Source organism: Podarcis muralis, chromosome Z, assembly GCF_964188315.1.
Source record: "Podarcis muralis chromosome Z, rPodMur119.hap1.1, whole genome shotgun sequence".
Classification (NCBI taxonomy): Eukaryota; Metazoa; Chordata; class Lepidosauria; order Squamata; family Lacertidae; genus Podarcis; species Podarcis muralis.
The window spans coordinates 9,348,894-9,371,173 of record NC_135673.1 but is presented as its reverse complement, the minus strand read 5'-3'; the positions used below and the strand labels follow the sequence as shown (position 1 = coordinate 9,371,173).

Genomic DNA, 22,280 nt, shown 5'->3' with positions numbered 1-22,280 from the left:
AGCATGGGAAAACTAAATGAAGTTGCTACTCATTGGACACACTGATATTTTTGGACAGGTTCTTGACTGTTCTAAAGTTTCAGTATAAAACAAAACCACCCTTCCCCCCCTCATACCATTAATTAGTCTCTGTCAGTGATTAGTAATCAAGAACAAATCACATATCTCTACTAATAAGCAGATATTCTCATGTAAATATGTGGTTGAATGCAACTAAATTTTGCATTTTCCAAGAACTCTATTAATGGTCACTAATTTTGTAAGATAATGTTTTATTTGCAGTCCAAATTTTACTTATTGCAAAAGCTTATCCACCATGAGAGTGCCCACAACTTTTTTTAAACCCACCAATAAATTTCCAAACCCATGTCAAAGTGCTGATTTTAACTTCTGAAGCCCTAAATCATTTGGGACCAGGTTAAATGATGGATAACTTTCTCCTATCTATACGAGGCCAGGTATGAACAGTAGAAGAGCCCTGCTGGATCAGGGCAAAAAGCTCATCTTGTCCAGCACTTCATCTAGTCTAGTTCTCACAGTGGCCAACCAGATGCCCCAATGGAAAATCCACATGTATGGGCAGGAACTGAATACAAGAGCGCACCCCTCACTTGTAATTCCCAGCAGCTACCTCTGACAGTGGAGGTAAAATATAACCACCATAGAATTTAGATTTCAAAAGAACAGCATGTATTAAGAACGTAAGAAAAGCCCAGCTAGATCATACCAAAGACCAGTGTGGGTAGGATTTGCCACTTCCTAGGCTTCCCAATTCAATAAACTGGGGTGGGAGGCTTAGGAAATTACACAACCCATGTATGCCGACAGATGGACATGCTCAGGAGCATCTATAACTTAAGAAGAACCCTGCTAGATCAAGCCAAAGGCCCACCTAGTCCAACATCCTGTTCTCACAGTGGCCGACCAGATGCCTATGGGAAGCAAGTAAGTTGGACTGATCTTGAGATGCCCTTCTCTAGGTTCCTGCACCTAATGTAGAGTTACTAGGGAGACAGCCTTAGCAGTGGTGCCAAGTTTCTGGAAAGCCACTTCCGCCCTTCAGAGGAGGTGGAGTTGCGGGCTTCACGGTCCCACCACACACGCTGCGGCTGGAATCCAGCCCCCGCGCGATTGGGGGGATTCCCGGCTGTGTCACCTCCTGGCCAGCCAATCGGCTGGCTCTGGGGGTGTGGCCTGCCTTATTTAAAGCAGGACGCGGCTGGGGATCTTCCTCTTTGCCGCTTACCAGCTGTTCCTGCTTTTCCCACCCTCCCGCCCTATAAGGTTTTCATTCTTTGACCTTGCTATGGACCTTGGTTGGTCGCCGTTGAGGGGCTTGGTAGGAATTTTTCCACTTGGCAAATATGCACCAGCCACTTGGCTTTCGCCTACCGCGTAGCAAATCGTCACAACTTTCTTGTTATTGGCGGTTAGGCATTGGTATTGCTCTGTTGATGGAAGAGGGGAGGTTATGCCATCACCTGCCCCACATATTGAAGGGTAGTCTGATAAAGGATTCTGGGGGGCGTGGCCCTGTCCAAAGCCTGGAGAGGTGAGGGCCTAAGGCACGCCTCCTAGCGGTGACCCTGGGGAGTTCCTAGTTGATGTGCATCAGCAGGACTCCCCCTACTGGTGGTTAACCCTTCCTGGACTTCTAGCAGACGGGCTGAAGTTGGATATAGCCGGTTAGGACCAATGCCTAAGCCAATACCGCTCATCACCTGTAACCAATAAAAGTTGTGGCCTTATTTGGCCCATTAACCTTAATAATTGTGTCATTATTTCCACTGGGGGTGGAAACTCGCCACGCAATGCTCTGCCTAGGGAGGTTCACCTGGTGTCCATGCCATAGTCTTTTAGGTGCTTTGAGAAGACCTTCTTGTTCTCCCAGACCTTTTTACCACAATCCATCTGGTGTTGCATCATTTTTGTATAAAATTCCCTTTTGCTGGGTTGTAGGATGGTTTTAAATGGTTTAAATTAGGATAATAGGAAGTGGTGTTAAACTGAGTCAGACCCATGTAGCTCAGCATTGACTACACTGGCTGGCAGCAGCTCTCCAGGATTTCAGATGGAGGTACTTCCCAGTCCTACCTGGAAATGCCGGGGGTTGAAAGTGGGACATTCTGCAAGAAAAGCAAGTGCACTCCTACTGAGCTTCCTAAGAACCAGAAAACCCTTGGATCATTTTGTGTAGTACTACTCCATAAGTAGGAGCAGACCATGTTCAGAAAAGTCTATAGACATTCAATTTAACCTGCATGTTCACATTGCAGTCTGTCAGATATGCTACTGCATTTCAAATAAACTAAAGTTAAGATTTTGCTCCTCGTGGTCCTGAATAAAAGGCTGGATGAAACAGAAATTGGGTGGTCTTTTTTGCAATTTAGTTGAAAATAAAATAGGCATAGGGAAATAAAAAAAGAATTCCCTGGATGTCTAGATCCAGGTCTGCAGTTAGTACTCTTTGGCGAGGGAGCCTTAGCAGAGATTTGAAATCATAATACATGCAGCAAAGTAAAACATAGAAATATAGGCTGTCAGACCTTTAAAATATCCCCTTCTATATTGCTTCCAAAGTTCCCCAATTTTCTAGACATAGAAAGTGACTACACATTTGGTAAGCTCAAAATTGTTTACTTACAAACTCTTCAAAGGTCAGATTGATATTCTTTTCCACACAGCAGCAAGAAAAGACGGGCAGTGTAACTGAGGTTCTAAAATGGCAAATGTTTCTGAACTTTTTGTATAGAAACACAGAGATAGCTTAAGCCACATGGTCTAAGCTTGGAGCATATAGCTTAGACTTCCTTTCTGGTAGTGTTCCTGTGGGAGTCATTTCATATGAAGTGATCCAAACTTTTTTACCTCATGTCATCTAAATTTCTTAATATTTTCTATAATTTCTACACTTGTTGAGTGATCAAAACTAAGTTTAAATCTAAAATTTTAATTTTTCATCTCATCCCATTTTTGAGGGTGTGAATTATTATTTTTTAAAAATTGACTTTTAGATCAATTGATATGGAATGACCCATGGTGGGATGTGAGAGAACAAAGTAAGCCTTCCTTCCAAGGTGAAGGGGAGTGACCTAGCTGGCAAGGCAGACATGTGATCTCTGTGGTCTTAACCCCTTCATTCATTAGAGTTAAGCATGTTGGTTATATGAGGCTGTATACCTCACAACAGAAACACAGGAAGCCACCTAGTACTGGGTCAGGCCTCTGGCCAATCAGCTCCATGGTTTCTGCATTAACTCACATTGCCTCTCTGGAGTTGTAGAGATGAGTCTTTGCCTGGAGATACTGAGGGCCTTCTGCGTGTAAAGCAGAGATTTTACCACTGAGCTGTGGACCTCCCCTGCTTTTTATGCCACCCTCCTCCAGCAGCAACTGATGTTTGCTTTGATAGTAATTTATTCTTAATTAACATGTTAGGCGGTTAAAAAAAAGGCAGTGGGAGGAGAGGGAGAAAGATAAAGGAAACAGTTCTTAGCCAGCCTATAATTCCTGATGGTGAATTAAAGCTTAATAGTGGCAGGGAGGCAGTCTCATGAATACGGCAGCTTAGTAGGTCTGCAAGAGCACCAAGGTGAATGAATTTTGTATCATTCATCCTTGTTAGTGCCGGGGTGTATTAATGTACTGACACCTCCTAATGGTTGTAGTTTTCACTCTGGAAGGGTTTCCAGATGCCCCCTTTATTGTGCATTCATGATAATTTGTGAACTGTGGTTTTATGTGATCCTGCATTGAGTACTATTTGCACATGTAGAATTGTCGCAGTACTCTCCACTATTTTTTGATTAAACCACTAACCTTAAAAAGCTAAGGGACCCCTGACCATTAGGTCCAGTCATGACCGACTCTGCGGTTGCAGCGCTCATCTCACTTTATTGGCCAAGGGAGCCGGCATACAGCTTCCGGGTCATGTGGCCAGCACGACTAAGCCGCTTCTGGCGAACCAGAGCAGTGCACAGAAATGCCATTTACCTTCCCGCCGGAGCAGTACCTGTTGATCTACTTGCACTTTGACGTGCTTTCGAACTGCTAGGTTGGCAGGAGCAAGGATAGACCAATGGGAGCTCACCCTGTCACGGGGATTTGAACCGCCGACCTTCTGATCGGCAAGTCCTAGGCTCTGTGGTTTAACCCACAGCGCCACCCGTGTCCCTCACTAACCTTAGTTGGCTTTAAAAGAGGATTGGAGAAAATCATGGAGGATAGGCTATCAATGTAGCTGTGATGGCTGTGTTCTCCTCCCAATGTTACAGGTAGTATGCCTATCAGTATCAGAACTCCCAAATGAGGAGACATGCTGCTGTACTCAAATGTTGCTTGTGGATTTCTGATGGGCATCTGCGTGGCTGTTGTGAGAAGAGGATACTGGACTGGATGGGCCATTTAACACAATCCAGGAGCCAGGCTCTCCTTATGTACTTAAAATGCCAGCTCTGCAATGGAAAAGGGGTTATACGAGGAGCCAGTGTAATTATTTCCATCTGCCTGACAGGAGCAAAAGCACTTCATTTGCTGGCTGGGTCATGTTGGGAAATAGAGCCTCTCTCTACAGGAAAAAATGTAAGAAATGTTAAATAAAACTGGCTAACAATAACAACAACAATTTTTTTCAAAAAAAAATTATACCCCACCCATCTGGCTGAGTTGCCTCAACCACTATGGGCAGCTTCCAACATATATAAAAACATAATAAAAAATTAAACATAAAACTTTTCCCACTACAAGGTTGTCTTCAGATGTCTTCTAAAAGTTGTGTAGTCTTGATCTCCTTAACATCTGATGGGAGGGTGTTCTGCAGGGAGGGTGCCAGTGTCAAGAAGACCCTCTGCCTGGTTCCCTGTAGCTTCACTTCTCACAGTGAGGGAACCAGCAGAAGACCCTCGGAGGTGAACCTCAGTGTCTGGTCTGAATGATAGGGGTGGAGACGCTCCTTCAGGTATACTTGGTCAAGGCTGTTTAGGGCTTTAAAGGTCATCACCAACACTTTGTCTATTAGCCACAAAGACTATGCACTGCCTCCATGGCAAGAACCCATAATGCTTCTGAATACGACTTGCCAGAAACCACAGGAGGTGAGAGTGCTTTTGTGTTTGGGTCCTTCTTGCAGGATTGGTTTGAGAACACAATGTTGGTCTAGATAGGCCATTGGCCTGATTTAGCAGGCTCTTCATATGTTCTTTTTGTTTGTTCCGGCTGAAGGCAGATTCTGAGGAGTCAAAATGATGGAAGGACACAAATGGCCTCAACCCATTTTAGAAGAAGTGGTTCCATCTTAGTGTATTTAGTAAAGAAGCAGGAGGTGTTGAGGAATCCATGTAGGATTAATATGGTGGGAGAAGGAGACCCTAAAACCAGCCTATGCGTCTTACATCTGGGCATCCAGGTTTCTTCTGTCTCAGCCTTGAGACTCTCCTCAGGCCACACCCCTCACCAGCCTTGCTTTGCAACTCACTGAGTATTTTTGCCTGGAAGGAAGGAAGGAACTCTAAGCATGCTTTTTTGCTTGTTTGGATTGAAGACAGAGGGGTGTGTGTGTGTTTGTGTTTGTATAAAAACCTTACTGTACAAATATAAAATTAAATTCTACCCACTTATGCTTCTGGACCATCCCACCCCTAGTCTGCTGCCCCCATAAAAATTGTTAGAAGGGGATGTGGCCCTTGGGTACAAAGGTTTTCCCACCCCTTCTGCATTTTCATTGGGCACTTTCTTTGTTGTTCCTCTTGTCAAGACTCCTTCCTTTCTCTCCCTGCAGCTGGCATGCTGGCAAAACTTAAATCACATTAGCCGGGATGGATTCAGGACAGACAGTGTCAACCTCATGCCCCAATTTAGTATTTATAGTTGTGGGTTGTTTTCTTTTTCTTTAATACCTGATTTAATACTTGTGTTTGTCTGGAAATTTATAGAGCTTGTCTTTGCCCATTAGCCATGTTTACAAGATGATAAATTCTGACAGCACTATTAGCAAATTCATCTTCAGCTACTTGCATGGATGGCAGATGGGACTTCCATCGTGCTGCTCTGGGAGTTTGGAATAACCTCTGCTGTGCTGCAGATGAAGGACTTATCTCTCTTTCTTGTGTGCCCTACATTCCTGATTGAGCAAAACCTTGCTTTATCCATTGGGCTGGTCCAGTTAGAATTCAGGAGCTTGACAGTTTGTGTGTGTGTGTGTGTGTGTGTGTGTGTGTGTGTGTGGGGTATTCTAGCTTTCTTCACTAATCCTGATGCTGTTCATATCATGATTAGCCCAGTAGCTTAATTGTCTTAGAATTGAGGCATCAGTAGTTATGGGGAGAGGGGGACAGACTCAGGATGTGGAAAAACAGGACTTGAGTCAAAGATAAGAACTGGGAGGTCAAAGCTAGAGAACATGCTAAAAGCCAGGACAGACTGTTATTGGCCTGACAAATTCTTGACCTAAACGGAAAGCTTTTACAGCCTTTTCCCATTAAGGAGAACCAACAGTGGAGGCTGATCTGTTAGGACATGTGAAATGCTATCCCACTAACATCAGTCTGCTCTCAGCCAGCACCTGCCTGCCTGCTTCCTTCTTTGCAAATCTGTCTAAGGGTTTGGCCCTGGCTGTCAGCCTCCTCCTCCTTAGTCTCAGGGTTGCCCCTACAGAACTCAGCAGGGAAAGATGGGGACAAAACTAGAATTAGCTGGCTCTACCTTTCATTGGCTCTTGCTGAGCCTATCTTTGGTTCTGGCACCAGCTACTGTTGGTCTCCCTGCCTTCCACCCTACAAGTTCCAATAGGCACTAACCACCAATGAGAACCATAGAACTGTAGTGTTGGAAGGAATTGCGAGGGCCATCTAGTACAACCTCCAGCTATGCAGGAATCTTTTGCCCAACATGGGGCTCAAACCCAGAACCCTGAGAAGTCTCATGCTCTACTGACTGAACTAAAAACTTGCTTGGTTAGATGGTGCCGCTCCAGTCCCCGAGACCACCACCGTCACCCTGCAAAGTGGGAGGAAGGCAGGAAAGCACCTGAGGAGGGGGGAAGGCCCCAGCCAGTGTACACCTCCACCCCAGCTGCCCAGTCAACCAACAGGGTGCAACATTTGCCCCACCCTGGGTGCCGGTAACCCATACTTCACCTTTGTATTTGCATCCTGCCAGTTCCTCCAGGCTTCCTTGTTTGTGAGCCAGAATTCTGGTCTTGCTAACAGTCCAGACTGACAATGAACTCCCTCTAATAGTAAAATCCTTCAGGGACTAACATCAGCAGTGGATTTGTTTGTTTTTAGTATTGCTGCCCACAAAATAGAGTTCAGCACAGCCTCAGTGGTTGGCAGTTTAAATTTTCCATTTATTTAAATAAATAAAAGCATGGAAGGAACATGCAATTAGTTCAGCCACCTTGCAGGCTGACTGGCAATTGCTCACCTGCCCCAGGGGACCTGTTCTATTCCAGCATCCTTTCTGAATGTGATTCGTTGCAGTCCTCTTTGGCTAAAGCCCCTTTTGCTGCTTAGCATGGTTACTGGACACCGGGTGACTGATGTTCTTGCTTCTTCTGTAGATGTGAAAGTGGGGGGGGGGGACCTGCCCTCTCAAGACTCTGCTCTCTCTCTGTAGGCCATGCTCTTCCTTGTACCCTCCTCTTTCCAGAGAAGATGGCTAGAAGGAAGCATGAATAGAGAAAATGACAGGCAAAGCATTCGCTTAGATTGGAAATGGTATCAGGGACTGGAGTGGTTCCATCTACCCAAGCAAGCTATTGGCTCTCGGTGGCGGCTTGTGCCAATTGGAACTGGTTGGGTGGAAGACAGGGAGACCAACAATAGGTTGCACTAGCACAAAAGACAGGTTCAGCCAAAGCCAATAACATGTGGAGCCAACTAATTCTAATTTTGTCACCATCCTTCTACCTATTGAGTTCTCTAAGAGGCAACAGTGAAACTTAGGGGGAGGAGTATCATTGGTATTTAACTCTTGAGAAACTATCTAGAATGTATAAAAATGTTTAAAATGTTTGCTGGAAATGACAAGGGGGGGGGAAAGAATATGAAGGGGCATTTTATCATGCCTGATGGAGATGCGTATACAAATTTATCAACAGCAGCAGCAGCAGCAGCAGCAGCAGAAGATGGTTAAAAATATTGGATGTAAATACGTACATTGATACAGCAAATTTTAAAGATTAATATCCAATTGCAGTCAGAACTATTTCTTTTAGGGCTTATAGACATACAATTAGAAAAGGATTATGGAAGATTACTCCAATATATGATTACTGTGGCGAGACTGCTCTATGCACAAAGATGGAAAGATACAGCCTTATCCACTATAGAAGAATGGCTGATAAAAATTACTGACCTTAGCTGAGAGGGCTAAGCTAACATACTTAATTAATCGCTAACATTTGTTAAGGATTGGAAATTTCTTGTGGATTTTTTGCGTGAAAGAGAAAATGAACTTGTAATATCTGGATTTGAAGAAAAAATACTGGCTTATAAAAGATAGAATGGTTGAATTCTAAAGAATGAAGGTGCAGACAGCCAGAAGTCCTTTTATTCTACTCTAGCTTTCTTTAGTTTTTTCTTTCTTATCCGTCTCTCTTGCTTTCCCCTCCTTTAGATTTCTCATTTTCTTCTATTTTCTTCCTTCTGACTTTGTTCTTTTTTAGATTAAGTTATCTGTTTTATATCAGTTTATTATAAAAAGATACTTTGTAATGGGTATGTATTTCTGTATATCTTTGCATAAATATCAACATTTTTTAAAAGAGACTTAGTGGGAGGATGAAGATGACATTGAGTGCAGCTGCTGTCTGGACTGGTTGTAAATAAGGAGGCAGGTAAGTGGGCGCTGGCTGAGGGCAGATGCACATAGATGGGACAATGACCCATTTGTCGTCTTGCACCAGCCTCCACTGGCCTTCTCCTCGGAGAGCACACCTTGGTTTTTGTTTGTTTGCAGAGTGCTACTGGTAGGAATGGCTGGGGCTCACAATGGCCACCTTTGGGCTACTGTATGGTCATCCTTTTCAGTGAGCTGCTGAACCTAGTACTCCCAGACCTTAAACCAAGGGTCACCAACCAGTGTTAGAAACCCAGATATGTAAACTTGGTGCTAAATGGCTCCTTAAACCAAGGTTACAGTTGCCAAAACAGAATGTCTAGTTGCCATTTTGGGGCAAGTCAGCTCTAAAGTCTTATTTTTCAAAGGATGGACTGACTGGGATTGATTATCAGTTAAACATCCAGCTGGTTCAGATGACAGCCTTGACCTAGGTCAAACTTAGCTCAGTGCAGATTCTGGAAGCTCATGAACAGAGCTCGCAATCAGGGGCATTTGTGAAGGTGTTTAGCGGGGGAGGCTCAGAGTTCTGTCTCTCAGTGTGCATAGGACCAGGAGACATGGAGGGTGAGGGAGCTGCTGTAGTGACCTGCAACACCTGTGCCATGTTTTTCTTTCTGTTGGAGAACAAGCAACAGTACACTTGTAGCAAGTGCAAGCTGGTTGTGTTGCTGGAAGAGAAGGTCCAGCAGCTTGAGGCCCACCTAGCCATACATTGACCAACAGGAAAACATGCAGAGTTTCTTGACAGAGCTGAGCAACAATATCAAAATAAGCTCCAACAGACAAGTAGGAAAGACTCAAGAACAGGAGGTGCAGATGTTAGAAAACCCCAAGCTTCAGATATCTTAAGGGCTGTCACATGGAAGAGGGAGCTTCCTTGTTTTCTCCTGCCCTTGATGGTAAGACTCGGACCAATGGCTTCAAGCTCCAAGATAGGAGATTCTGACTAAACTTTCAGAAAAACTTTCTGATAGTAAGAGCTGTTTGGCAGTGGAACAGGTTCTCACAGGAGATGGTGGACTTTCCTTCCTTGGAGGTTTTTAAACAGAGGTTGGATGGTCATCTGTCATGGATGCTTTAGCTGAGATTCCTGCATTGTGGGGGGTTGGACTAGATGACTCTTGGGTCCCTTCCAACTCTAAGATTCTATGAAAAGTCACTTGATCCAGGGACCATCCACATATATATTGGCCTATTCCTACCTCCTTTTTCTTAATGTTGACATGGACCATTCATAACATAAGAATCTTTTTCACAGCTGTGAGCAGGGCAGTGGGGTGGGATAAGAGAAGACAAGCTACCTCAATTAACTATTATGTTGTTCACTGCTCCTGCTCAGGCTGCACAGAAAAAGCATTTGGTTCCTGAAATTCATTCCAATTGTGCTGGTTGGATAGAATTGTGATAGAATTCTATAGGATGTGATATTAGTGTATGTAAACAGTTCAGATCCAATGACCCCTAGACATGCTTTTCCAGATGGTGATGTCAGGGGGGGAGGCAGTCGGATACACTTGCCCTGGGCTTTGGAGGGTTAAACTGGTCAGGAACCCCTGTCAGGGGCCTGCTGGCCTTATGTTGCCATGTCAAGAATGCCCTGTGCTCCTTAATGGACGAAGTAGCCATTGGTAAAATGTCCATTCCTGTCTGTATGTATTGCAAGGTTTCAATAGTAAAATCTGGACCAGTGTTACTCTGTACTAGTGTGTAGCATCAGATCAGATTAGGTGGTGCCACTGGAGCATGTAATGAACAAGACTCCTGACCTGGGCCTCAGACTGGGGTGCAAACTCAATGGGGCCAAGGTGTTTTGGACCCCAATATCTGTTGGGAGGGGGCTAAGCGCCCTTAATGTTGAGGTGGTGGAGGAGACCTAGCATGCTTTACCTTAATGTGTGCATTTTTATGTATGTTACTTGGCAGGAGAATGGCATTTCAAAAAGGGGAGAAGTATAAATTTTGAAAGATGGCCGTGTCTCAGTTTTTGTGTTGTTTCAGACAGCATAATTTAGTTAGGTTCACCCTTAATTGGATTTATCCCCTGTAACTAGAAATAGCCCTACAAATGCTCATCATAACTTACCAGTGAAACTTTCACAACTTTTGAGCAGAGCATTTGTGCTGAGAAAGTCCGTGGCCCACAAAATGCCTCCAATCTTGACTCTAGATAAATCTTTTGCAGCTTTATTGGTAAGGGGAAAAAATCAGGGCAGCAAAGAGAAAACTTGGCTCTTTCTCTGAACACTGAAGTTGCCAAAGTTTTTAAGCGGAGGATGCCAGAAATTATCCTCTAGTAAAAAATGTCACCGTGGACCTAGCTTTTGGGAGTCCTATTAAAAAACAAGCAAGGGGGAAGAAACACTCAGATTATTGCTCAGGCCAATTTTAGGGAACAAAGACAGCAAGGAGCAAATCCTGTAATGAAAGGCTTTGTACACAGACTTGCCTCTGTGCCAAAAGGGAAACAATTCCCCAAGAAGAATGCTAAACATAAGGAACAACCCAGACGCCTATAATGACTACCGGGTCAGGGACCTGCCCGGCACCTGCACTCATCCTACTTCAAGTACAACATCTCATGCTAGGGGGAACTAATTTAAAGGATTTGGCCACCACAGCATAAGAAGCTGTTTTATAAGTCAAAGCCTTGATTCCATCCAGCTCAGTAGCAGCAACAGCTCTTCAGGATTTCAAACAGGGGTCCTATTCTCAGCACTGTGTAAAGATTTCAGGGATTGAGCCTGGGCCTTTTGTGTGCAAGGCAATTGCTCTACCACTGAGCTATGGCCCTTTCTCCAAATAAGTATGTGGCAATAACTACTAGCTTAAATGCATTTTGGAGGGGATTAGACCACTGTCCCCCAATCTGCATCACTCTGAATGTTTTTATTCATTCATTTATTGTGCTTACAGAGTCCTTTATACCAATGCACCCAAGGCGATTTACAGTTTTAAAGTTTGGAAACAGATAAGTGATTTCAGATGTGGAGTAACAAGAGGCCTCTCCGGTTGACTGGAAGGTGATGGCAGAAGTTCTGTGGCCTGGGCCTTCCTGCTCCTGTGTTCTCTCAGGGCAGACAGGTCTTAAGCAGCTGCAGGGGAGTTGCAGATGGGGCTGCCCCAACACGTCTCTCAGGCCCTTGACATCTCTTCAGGAGTAGATGGTTGCATCTGCCTGCTCTCAGATCACATGGCTAAGATCATAAGAGCTTTGCCAGATCAGATCAAAGGCCCACCAAGTCCAACATCTTATACTCACAGTGCCTAACCAGATGCCTCTGGAAAGCCTGACAATAGGATCTGAGTTCAACAGCACTCTCTTCCCACTTATGACTCTTGGTAACTGGTATTCAGAGATATACTGCCACTGACCGTAGAGGCAGAACATAGCCATCATGGCTAGGAGACATTGATAGCTTTCTCCTCCTCCATGAATTTGTCTAACCTTCTTCTAAACCATTAAAGCTGGTGGCCATCACTACTTCATTTGAGAGTGAACTCCATAGTTTAACTACCTATCTTAAGATCTTTCTTAAGCAGACCCAGAAAACGTTGGGCTGCAGCACCCTGCATTTCTGACCATTGGCTGTGGTGGCCAGGGCTGGCAAAGACAGGAGTCCACCTAGAAGACTAGAGCCCGGAGAAGGCTAGGTTAGACATATTCATGGCTATGCACAATGATAGCCACGTGGAATTATCCAGGTTCAAAGGTGGTGTGCCGTTTACCGGCTACCAGTTTCTGGGCGCAACAGCAGGAGAGAGTAGTTGCCTTCATGTCATATCCTTTGGCTTCCTGGATACATCTGGTTAGCCACTGTATCAGGGGAACTTTTTGCAGCCCGATGGCCACATTCCCTTCTGAGCAATCTTCTAGGACCCACATGCCCATGTTGGGTGGAGACACAGGCTAAAAGTGGGCAAAGCAACACATGTAAATTGTACCTTTCTACAATAGGCTGTTTCTACACTCATTGACATCTCCCTTTCTGCCCTCCATGTAGGCAAGCATGTAGCAGGATCAGAGGTCCAAGGGCACATTATTCCAGCTGGGCAAAAGCACTGAGGGGGTATGCAAAGCAGGGCAGATGAGAGGTCTGGCTGGGAAGAGTATGTGGCCTGGGCAGAGTCATGAGGGCCAGAAAGAGAGGGCTACATGGCCACACCCAGTTCTTGGGCCTGAGGTGCCCTACCCCCAGAAAAAATGTAAGGATCTTTTAGTTCTACCCTGCAGGCAACTTCTTATGTATTTACGTTCTTAAGTACAAAGAAGGGTGTTGATTCCTCACCTCAGATGGAGTAACAGCTGCTTGTTATTTGCACTTAAAAATAAATAAAAAATTAACACCTGGGAAGTTCCCAGCATGCATGGTGATTTCTGGATTTACTTCTGTGTGGAGTTCAACTGGGATGTTACTTCTTTGTATATGTCAGGTCTGTGTGTGTGTACCCCAGAGCTATGTGTGGGAATAAGCTGAAATAAATAATGTGTAAATAGCTTTGCTAATTAGCAGAAGTGGCAAACAAACCTGCAAAGCTCTGAAGCTCACAAGCGGGACAGAGCTCTTCCTAGTTTTGATTCCCAGCACCTGGTATTCACAGGCATACACCAATTGTTGCAAGCATATAAGGGATACCTGTTGCCCACTCAAAATGTGTCCAAGAATCGACAGACGCAGCAGTGGAGAAAAAGAAGGCAGAGTTTATTGCTGAGCAATAAAGACCCAGTGGAATCGTTTCCAGAGCCTGGGCCCGAAGCCCCTGTACATTGGGTTTTTATACCTGAGTACAATCAGCATAAAACACGACATATTCATATATTGCAGCAAAATCAAATCAGTGAGCGGGCACAAGCTCTTCCTCTGCTCATGTAAAGAATACTTCTGCTTTTCTCAGATGGTGCGTCAATTTGCCCTTTACCCTAATTTTCAGCAATGAAGAGGAAAAGAAACCTATTTAACTGTTAAAACCTGAATAACCCCCCCCACCTGCTATCGGCTTAGAACATTGCATTGGGGCTGGCTGCTTTTTCCTGTTCCCCAACTCACCCCCCTCTCGTGAGCCCGAGAAGCCGCCTGGAGTAGGTTCCCTATAGAAAAATGCCAACACATCAGATTTATTGTTTCCTTCAAGCACAATAGCAGGGCGGAGAGAGAAATAGGGCAGAGGGCAACTTTTTGAATTTTTTAAAATTTAAGAACTTTTGCTCTGCTGAAGCTTTAGCGATTCAAACATCATTAGGATACATGGATAAAAAAAATCTCCATTAGGATATATGGTTATATATGGATATATGATTATATAGAAATCATAAAGGTAAAATTCTTCCAGGTGGTCTTGTCACACAGTCTTTGGGGGTAAGAGTGCATTTTCACTTTCCCTCCAATGCATCTGATGTGACTAGTGGTGCTGATCAAGGTCATGGGTTCGATCCCCTTACAGTCCTCCCCCATTGCAAGGGGTTGGACTAGATGATCCTTGGGGTTCCTTCCAACTCTACAGTTCTATGATTCTATGAAGTAAATTGTCTGTTCACTGGAAAGCTGAACAACCTCAGAGAACCTTGTCTAGCTCTCTCTAAGTCAGAGGCTATCTTAAAAACAGCAAAAAATTACCATTGGGTCAAGTAGATTATTTGATATAACAGTGACCGTTAAACAGAGAATCTTTGTCTTTCGGTGCTCTCTGGATGTTCTGGGGTGGAGCACATTCCTGTTATTGGGCAGGATCTCCTCCATCAGTCACAGAGCTAGCAGGAAATGATGTTGTGGAGGGCAGGGTTTGCCTCATACAGGCCTTGTATGGCTGTGCTGCTCTCTGAGGTGGTGAACATCCCGTGTGAGTGTCTGAAGGCAGTTGAAGGATGGATGGTAATTAACGGATTGAGGTTGACTCCCAATAAGACAGAAGTACTGTTTTTGGGAGGCAGAGGGTGGACAGGTGTGGGGGACATCCTGGCCCTGAATGAGGTAACTGCCTCTAAAGGACCAGGTGAGACCCTACCTGCCCATGCACTGTCTTGCCAGAGTGGTACGTGCTCTGGCTATCTTCCACTTAGACTCCTGCAATGCACTCTATGTTGGGGCTTTCCAAGGTGACTTGGAAACTCCAACTAATACAGAATGCAGCTGCCAAACTGGTGACAGTGAGCAGCTGCCAGAGCCATGTAGCTCCAGTCCTAAAGGATCTACACTGGCTAACGGTATGTTTCTGAGCACAATTCAAAGTGTTGGTGCTGACCTGTAAAGCCCTAAACAGCCTCAGCCCAGTATACCTAAAGGAGCATCTCCACCCCCATCGTTCTGCCTCGACACTGAGGTCTAGCTCCAAGGGCCTTCTGGCAGTTCCCTCACTGCAAGAAGTGAGGTTACAAGAACTAGGCAGAGGGCCTTCTCGGTAGTGGCACCCGCCCTGTGGAACGCCCTCACACCAGAGAACAACAACTATAAGACTTTTAGAAGACATCTGAAGGCAGCCCTGTATTGGCAAAAATTTTATGCGCCTATGAATACCGTATTTTTCACCCCATAGGGCGCACCGGCCCATAGGACGCACCTAGTTTTTTGGGGGGGAAATAAAGAAAAAAAATTATTTCCCTCCCAGGCGCGGGGCTGGAGCGGCGGAAGCCCGAGCTTCCCCCAACCCCAGCCCCCAGAACAGGCAGCTCTCCGCAAGCCTTGGGAGACCGGCGCGACTTCCCGCCAGGCTCCCACGCCTTGCGGGTATCTGCCTGAAGCCCAAACCAGGTCGGGGAACAGCGGGATGGCGGCGTTCTGCCTCCCCGCTGTCCCCCGAGCTTGTGGGGCTGGCGGCGGGGAGAAGCACTCTTCTCTCCACCGCCAGCCTCCAAACCAGGTTGGGGAACTGAAGCCCGGGGTGCGCTGTGCAGGCTTCAGCGAAAGCCTGCATTCGCCCCATAGGACGCACACACATTTCCCCTTCATTTTTGGAGGGGGAAAAGTGTGTCCTATAGGGCAAAAAATACGGTAAGTTCTTCCTTTTCTCCATCCTGAATCTTCCAATATTCTGTTTCAGTGGACGGCCTTGCATTCTAGTATTACGGCAGAGGGACAAAAAGCACTTCTCTCTTAACCTTCACCATGCCATTCATACTTTTATGGACTCCTGCCATGTCACCTCTTACTCACATTTCTCTCCTCATAGGAGAGTTGCTCCATCCCTGATTTTACCTAGGAGCACTCCGCTCCTCATAGTGGAACCAGCTTTTGCCCATCACAGGAGTGTGTTTGACTGGTGGTAGTGTGTGGATCATGGCAAGAAATTAGATGGCCAGCATTGAGTGAGCTCCAGTACAGCAAATATTTTTCTAAATAGAATGTTTGTTCTTAAGCAGCAAGGTGATATGTAAAATCAATGAGATGTATGTAACTCTTAAATGCATGATGTAATTCTCCCCCCCCCCCCATGCAATGCAGATGTCCGGAGCCTCCCAAGTGTTTTACAATGTGAAACACCATCAGAGCATTGAAAGTATTTCCATTTTCCATCTCCATTGTATCTGATTAGTTCTGTGGTTGGGTTGGGAGTTGAGTGACATAAACAAGTCACCCAAGCATTAAACCATTAAAGTATTTTAAGGGAAGGCATAAAAATTGATTTTGCTTCATGGCTCCCAGCCCTTAGTGAATGAGACAGGAGTCAGCACAAGATCCCTTATCCATCACCCTCTAATGGGTGAGGATGGAAGCTGGTCCTTAGAACCATAAGGTTGCCGCCAACTATGTGCTGCTCAGGATGTCCATGTGCTGAAATGTCCCTCGGAGAGTCATGGCCATCAATTCCAGTGGGTCTACTGTGAGTAGGACTAATATTGACTACTGCCCACAGAGATTGAGGGGGACCTTGGAAATAATCTGATCCAGCTAGGAGGCAGATAGAGAAGTCTGGAGGGCTGTTATTCAGCCATCAAGCCTGAGGTTGCTCACCCATGGTGTGGGCACCCATCTGTCTCAAGTGACAATAGAGTGTACCTCCAGGCGTGAGGTCTAAATGCTGCATTAGCAGCACTGAAGCAATATCCGTGGGAGGCAAGCCTGGGCAGTGTGTATGTATGGAGGTCCTGAGCTGCCCAGACAACAAGACACCCCTCTCAACTTCACTGATGTGGTCCCAAGGAAATCAGAGCAATATGTTTGGCACCAGCTTAACTGCAGGAATTGCTGGAAGGAAGTGTACAAGGCCTTAGGGATTCCATGCTGAATTTGTGCAGGGTTTACTCCTTAGCTTTTTCTTCTCCTGAATATGTCCCACAAGGCAGTGGAGGTTTAGTGTTAGTTTTCCTTCTCCTAGATGGGCTACCCTCCCATGTTCATGAGCCCCATCTGCCTCTCGCTTCCCTCTATAGCATGTACAAAAACTGCCTTCTTGACCACTGGACCGACTATTGCTCCCGTCCTCTCAGTCTGGGAGAGCCTTGGAAGTCCCCTGATGTAACAAGTAGTGAAGTGCAGGGCTTTTCTTCAGCTGGAACTCACCAGAACTGAGTTCTGGAACCTCTTTGGTGCATTCCAGCACCTATTTCTTGTGTACCAGCAGCTGTACAGTGGCAATGTGCCCAGAGCTGCATGTCGGAGTCTTTGGGCTGCATGCCGCTCATGGCTTTGTGTTGGAGGCTGCGGGGCAGCATGTTGGAGTCGACATTGAAATGTAGCTGCAGTGCTTCCAGGTGGAAAAATCAAAATTGGAAACAGAACTGTTAGAACCCAAAACTAAGAATTTGTCAAAAATGTATAACTTGCTGTTGAAATGGAATACGCAGGATGAAACGGTTAAATCAGCTATGATTAAGTGGGCACAAGATATTGGTCATAACATTAAAATAAAGCTCAACAGCTTTGGCTCTGTCAAAAAAACCTGAGTGTTCCTGCACCTCATTTTCTTGGGGAAAAAAGCACTGCTGAAGTGTAGTATTAAAACAAAAAACAGTAAAAAAGAAATGCTTGTATGCTGGACATGTGGGTTTGGATTAAAGTCTCTTTCTCCTCTCCCCCTTTTCTCTGTCTTTCTCCAGACTAACGACGCTGCAGGGAATATGTGGAACTGGCTTTACTTCATCCCCCTCATCATCATCGGCTCTTTCTTCATGCTCAACTTGGTCCTTGGTGTCCTATCAGGGTAAGGACCCAGTTTCTTTCCCCCTAATGATAAGATGGAGAAGGTAGGGAGCTCTCTTATATCGAGTCAGACCACCAGGTCCACCTAGCACAGTATTGCCAGCACAGGCTGGCAGTGACTCTCCAGGGTCTCTTGCAGCTTGACTTGGGTATGCCAGAGATTGAACCTGGAAGCTTCTCCATGCAAGGCAAAAGCTTTACCTCTGTGCTCACACATAGGAAGCTATATTATACCGTAAGACCATCGGTCCATTTTTATTTATTTATTTGCTTATTGGTAATCCACACTTTCCTTAAAAAAACGACACCACACACATCAGGGTGGTGTGCAATTTTTTTTTTTTATTGCCTGAAGAAAATTATACAGACAGCAAAACGAAGAAGCCTAAATTAACATTGCCTTCTACCGATAAGAAATAATAATAACTATTACAATTATGAAAATACTAAAAATACACTTACTTCCCCTTTTGAACTTCTATTCTGGTTACGAAATATTACTATTCTATAAGAATCTATTATATCATTTGCTGTCCCATATATTATTTTATTTCCCAAATTCAACCTAACCCTCCCCTCCTCCCCACTGCTTCCCTTCACCTGTGTGAGATCTTCCCATCATAATATGTTTTTCTAGTTGCTTTAACAAAATAGAATAGCATGAAAACTGTTAAATCACAATTGCTTCTTTTGTCCTTACACGCTTAACAATTGCCTAGTAAGAGTTCTGCTGTGCAACTTACAAAAATAAAATCAGCATAAAAACATCAATAAAAATTGATTGGTTAAAAAAGAGAAATAAAGAAAATATATTGCAAAGGCCTGTCTAAAGAATATATTTTCAAAGGGCATCTGAAAAAAGGGAGGGGTGGTTTGCAGCTTTTTCTGGTTGCAGGTGAACAGGAAGGTTGAAGTGGCGCCAAAGAGGAGCAGGTCCAAAGGGGTCTTTTAAGTGAGCCCACAGCCTTAGGATGTGCTCTATCAAGTCAATACCTGGAACCAACTCAGTTATGCAGGATTCCATTTCCGCTACAGCTCTTTCCAGTTGCATGGTAAATATTTGGAATCAGGTGAAGCCTTTGGAGGAGAAGGCATTATTATTAAAGCTCTCAAGTACCCAGTTGGCCTGGGGGTGGAGAAGGAAAAAGATATAAGGCTGGGAAAATCAAGAGTGGGGTTCAGATTCCCCCCCTTTTTAATGCATGTCGGACAAGTAAATAATACTCAGTTGATTAATCCATTGAGCGTTCGTTGGCACTGAATTGGATCTGTATGTGCCTGCATTTGTGAAAAGAAACCAGAGGATGATCCAAGTGAACTGTGGGGAGGGGGGGAGGCCGCTGGTGCTATTCTGTAATTCAAGAGTTCACACCGTGCTCCAGTAGCCAGGTTCTGTGGCAGATAGGAATGAATGAATCTGCCTGCTTCCCTTTCTCTCAGTCTCTTGATTTTCCAGACTTTTAGTTTGGTTCACTGCATTTCTGCCTCATTTTGCAATTAAATGAAAAGGTCTTAAGTTTCATCAGCATTTTGGTGCAAACTTCTCTTGTTATACAGAAATTTGTATCCAGTTTTGGGTTTTGTCTAATATGGTGCATTTCTGATCTGCCATTCACTAATGCAGTGGTGGGAAAGCCTTTTCACCCTCTGGATGCTGCTGGACTGCAGCTCCCATCAGCCGTGGCTATTGGCTGTGATGGCTGGGGCTGATGGGAGTTGGAGTTCAATCACAAACTAAACAACTCTGTATGTGGTTTACGAAAATTCATTAAAAATATTGTATGACATTTCAATACCTTATTTTACACAAAATCTTTAATAATATATACAAGTGCCAAAATAATCATGACATGCACAACTCAGTATCTCAAAGCCAAACAGTCCAAATATTCCTGAAATAAGTCTAGGACAGGGGACGCGGGTGGCGCTGTGGGTAAAAGCCTCAGCGCCTAGGGCTTGCCGATCGAAAGGTCGGCGGTTCGAATCCCCGCGGCGGGGTGCGCTCCTGTTGTTCGGTCCCAGCGCCTGCCAACCTAGCAGTTCGAAAGCACTCCCGGGTGCAAGTAGATAAATAGGGACCGCTTACTAGCGGGAAGGTAAACGGCGTTTCCGTGTGCGGCTCTGGCTCGCCAGAGCAGCGATGTCACGCTGGCCACGTGACCCGGAAGTGTCTCCGGACAGCGCTGGCCCCCGGCCTCTTGAGTGAGATGGGCGCACAACCCTAGAGTCTGTCAAGACTGGCCCGTACGGGCAAGGGTACCTTTACCTTTTTAAGTCTAGGACAGGGGTCTGCAACCCACGGCTCCGGAGCCGCATGTGGCTCTTTTACACCTTTGCTGCGGCTCCAGGGCGGATACTAGCGAGGGGAGGAAGCACATTGTGCGCCCCAACACTCCCCACTGTGGCGGGCGCTGTACTGGCTGTGACGTCGCATGAGGGCGGTGCGTGCGTTAGTCACGTACTGTCCCGATGTCACCTTTCCACCCGCTGTCAGATCGGAGGGCAGCGGCGCGCATGCTTTAAATGTTGCAATGGTTTTGCGGCTCCCAGTTTTTTTTCCCTTTGGAAACGGGTCCAAGTGGCTCTTTTTGTCTTAAAGGTTGCAGACCCCTGGTCTAGGAGAACAACTCTCTGTGTGTATACTTGTGCTGGTTGCGATCCCAATGGAACTCCGGCACATACACATGGGAGATGTTCTGCAGCATCTGGAGGGCCAAAGGTTCCCCCACCCCAGGTTAATGTGTGTATCTTTAGTCATGCTTTCCCCTGGTATGTACATTTTTGCATGCATTGTTTGGTTGGAGAACATCATCACAAAATCTGGAGATTTCATGATAGCCATCTTCAGATAGCTAAAGGGCTTTCCCATGGAAGATGGAGCAAGCTTGTTTTTCCTGCTCTGGAGGGTAGAACCTGAAACAATGGATTCAAGTTACAAGAAGGGAGGCTCAGATTAAGCATTAGGAAAAACTTTCTGACAGTAAGAGCTGTTTGACAGTGGAACAGGCTCCCTCGGGAGCTGGTGGACTCTCCTTCTTTGGAGGTTTTTAAGCAGAAGTTGGATGGTCATTTGTCATGGATAGTTCAACTGATATTCCTGCATTGCAGGGGGTTGGACTAGATGACCATTGCGGTCCCTTCTAACTCTACAATACTATGATTCATCTGTGTTAGCCATTTTACACAGTATGATACCATTTTGAACCGTCATGGTTGCTCCCCAAAATCCTGGGCAACTGTAGTTTGGTAAGGGTGTTGAGGGTTGTTAGGAAACCCCCTATTTCCTCCCACAGAGACCTACGATTCCCAGCATTTCCTGGGAATGAGGGATTGATTGCTAAACCATTCTGGGAATTGTAGCTACGGATGAACACTTTTTAACAAACTACAGCTCCCAGGTTTCTTTGGGGGAAGCCATGGCTGCTTAAAGTAGAATGATGCTGCTTTAAATGCATAGTGGCAGAGGGGCCTTAGATAGGTTCACATTAAAATCCTAATTGAATCAAATTCATCTTCTATCTCTAGTGGTGACGGTGGCAGAATCTCTTAAGTGCCTGATTGATTGAGCCAGGGCCTGGTCCTTCCTGATATCAATGCCAGCTATTAGTGACTTCTAGCATCCTGGCTAGCAGGGTCTCTTCTTTCTAGATGCAACCAGGAAGCTGAACTAACCTCTCTTCTTTTCTCAACATGGGTTCGGATATTGTGCATGGGTAACCACCATGGTGCCCTTCAGGTTTTGGGCCACAGATCCCATATTCCCTGACAGTTGGCCACACTCTCTGGGGATGATTGTAGCTTTAGTTCAACAATGGCTGGCCAGAGGTTCCCCACCCCTGGGAAAGCTGCCCAAAAGACATAGGTGTGGTATGGTTGCACCCAGTCTCAGCTTTTCAGTTCATATTCTTGTACACAGCTATTTTTCATGAAGTGATAAAACTGTCATGATATCTCAGCTTCACACCTTCCTGCAGTCTTTCTACGCACTGAGATGTGTCCTTGAATAATAATAATAATAATAATAATAATAATAATAATAATTTATTTATTTATTTATACCCCACCCATCTGGCTGAGTTTCCCCAGCCACTCTGGGCAGTGTTAAATACACTACAGCAGCGGCGTAGCGTGGGTTGTCGGCACCCGGGGCAAGGCAAGTAATTTGCGCCCCCTAACCCGTGGATTTGCGCCCCCTAACCCGTGGATTTGCGCCCCCTAACCTGTGGATTTGCCCTAACCCCAGATGTTGCGCCCGGTGCGGCCGGCCCCCCCTGCACCCCCCACGCTACGCCACTGCACTACAGCATT

General features: G+C 45.4%; 2 protein-coding genes across 9 annotated transcripts in view; one reads left to right on the top strand and one right to left on the bottom strand.

Moving 5' to 3' along the window:
* The window catches only part of SLC31A2 (solute carrier family 31 member 2), a 989,995-nt gene that overhangs the window by 504,680 nt on the left and 463,035 nt on the right, over window positions 1-22,280 (bottom strand). The gene's annotated exons all lie outside the window — the stretch shown is intronic.
* Window positions 1-22,280, top strand: part of CACNA1B (calcium voltage-gated channel subunit alpha1 B) — a 327,353-nt gene that overhangs the window by 120,518 nt on the left and 184,555 nt on the right. For all 8 annotated transcript variants that reach the window (XM_077922132.1, XM_077922131.1, XM_077922130.1 and 5 more), the window contains exon 7: window positions 17,870-17,973. In XM_077922132.1, coding sequence (XP_077778258.1) covers window positions 17,870-17,973 — 104 coding nt within the window. The remainder of the gene's footprint in view (window positions 1-17,869; window positions 17,974-22,280) is intronic.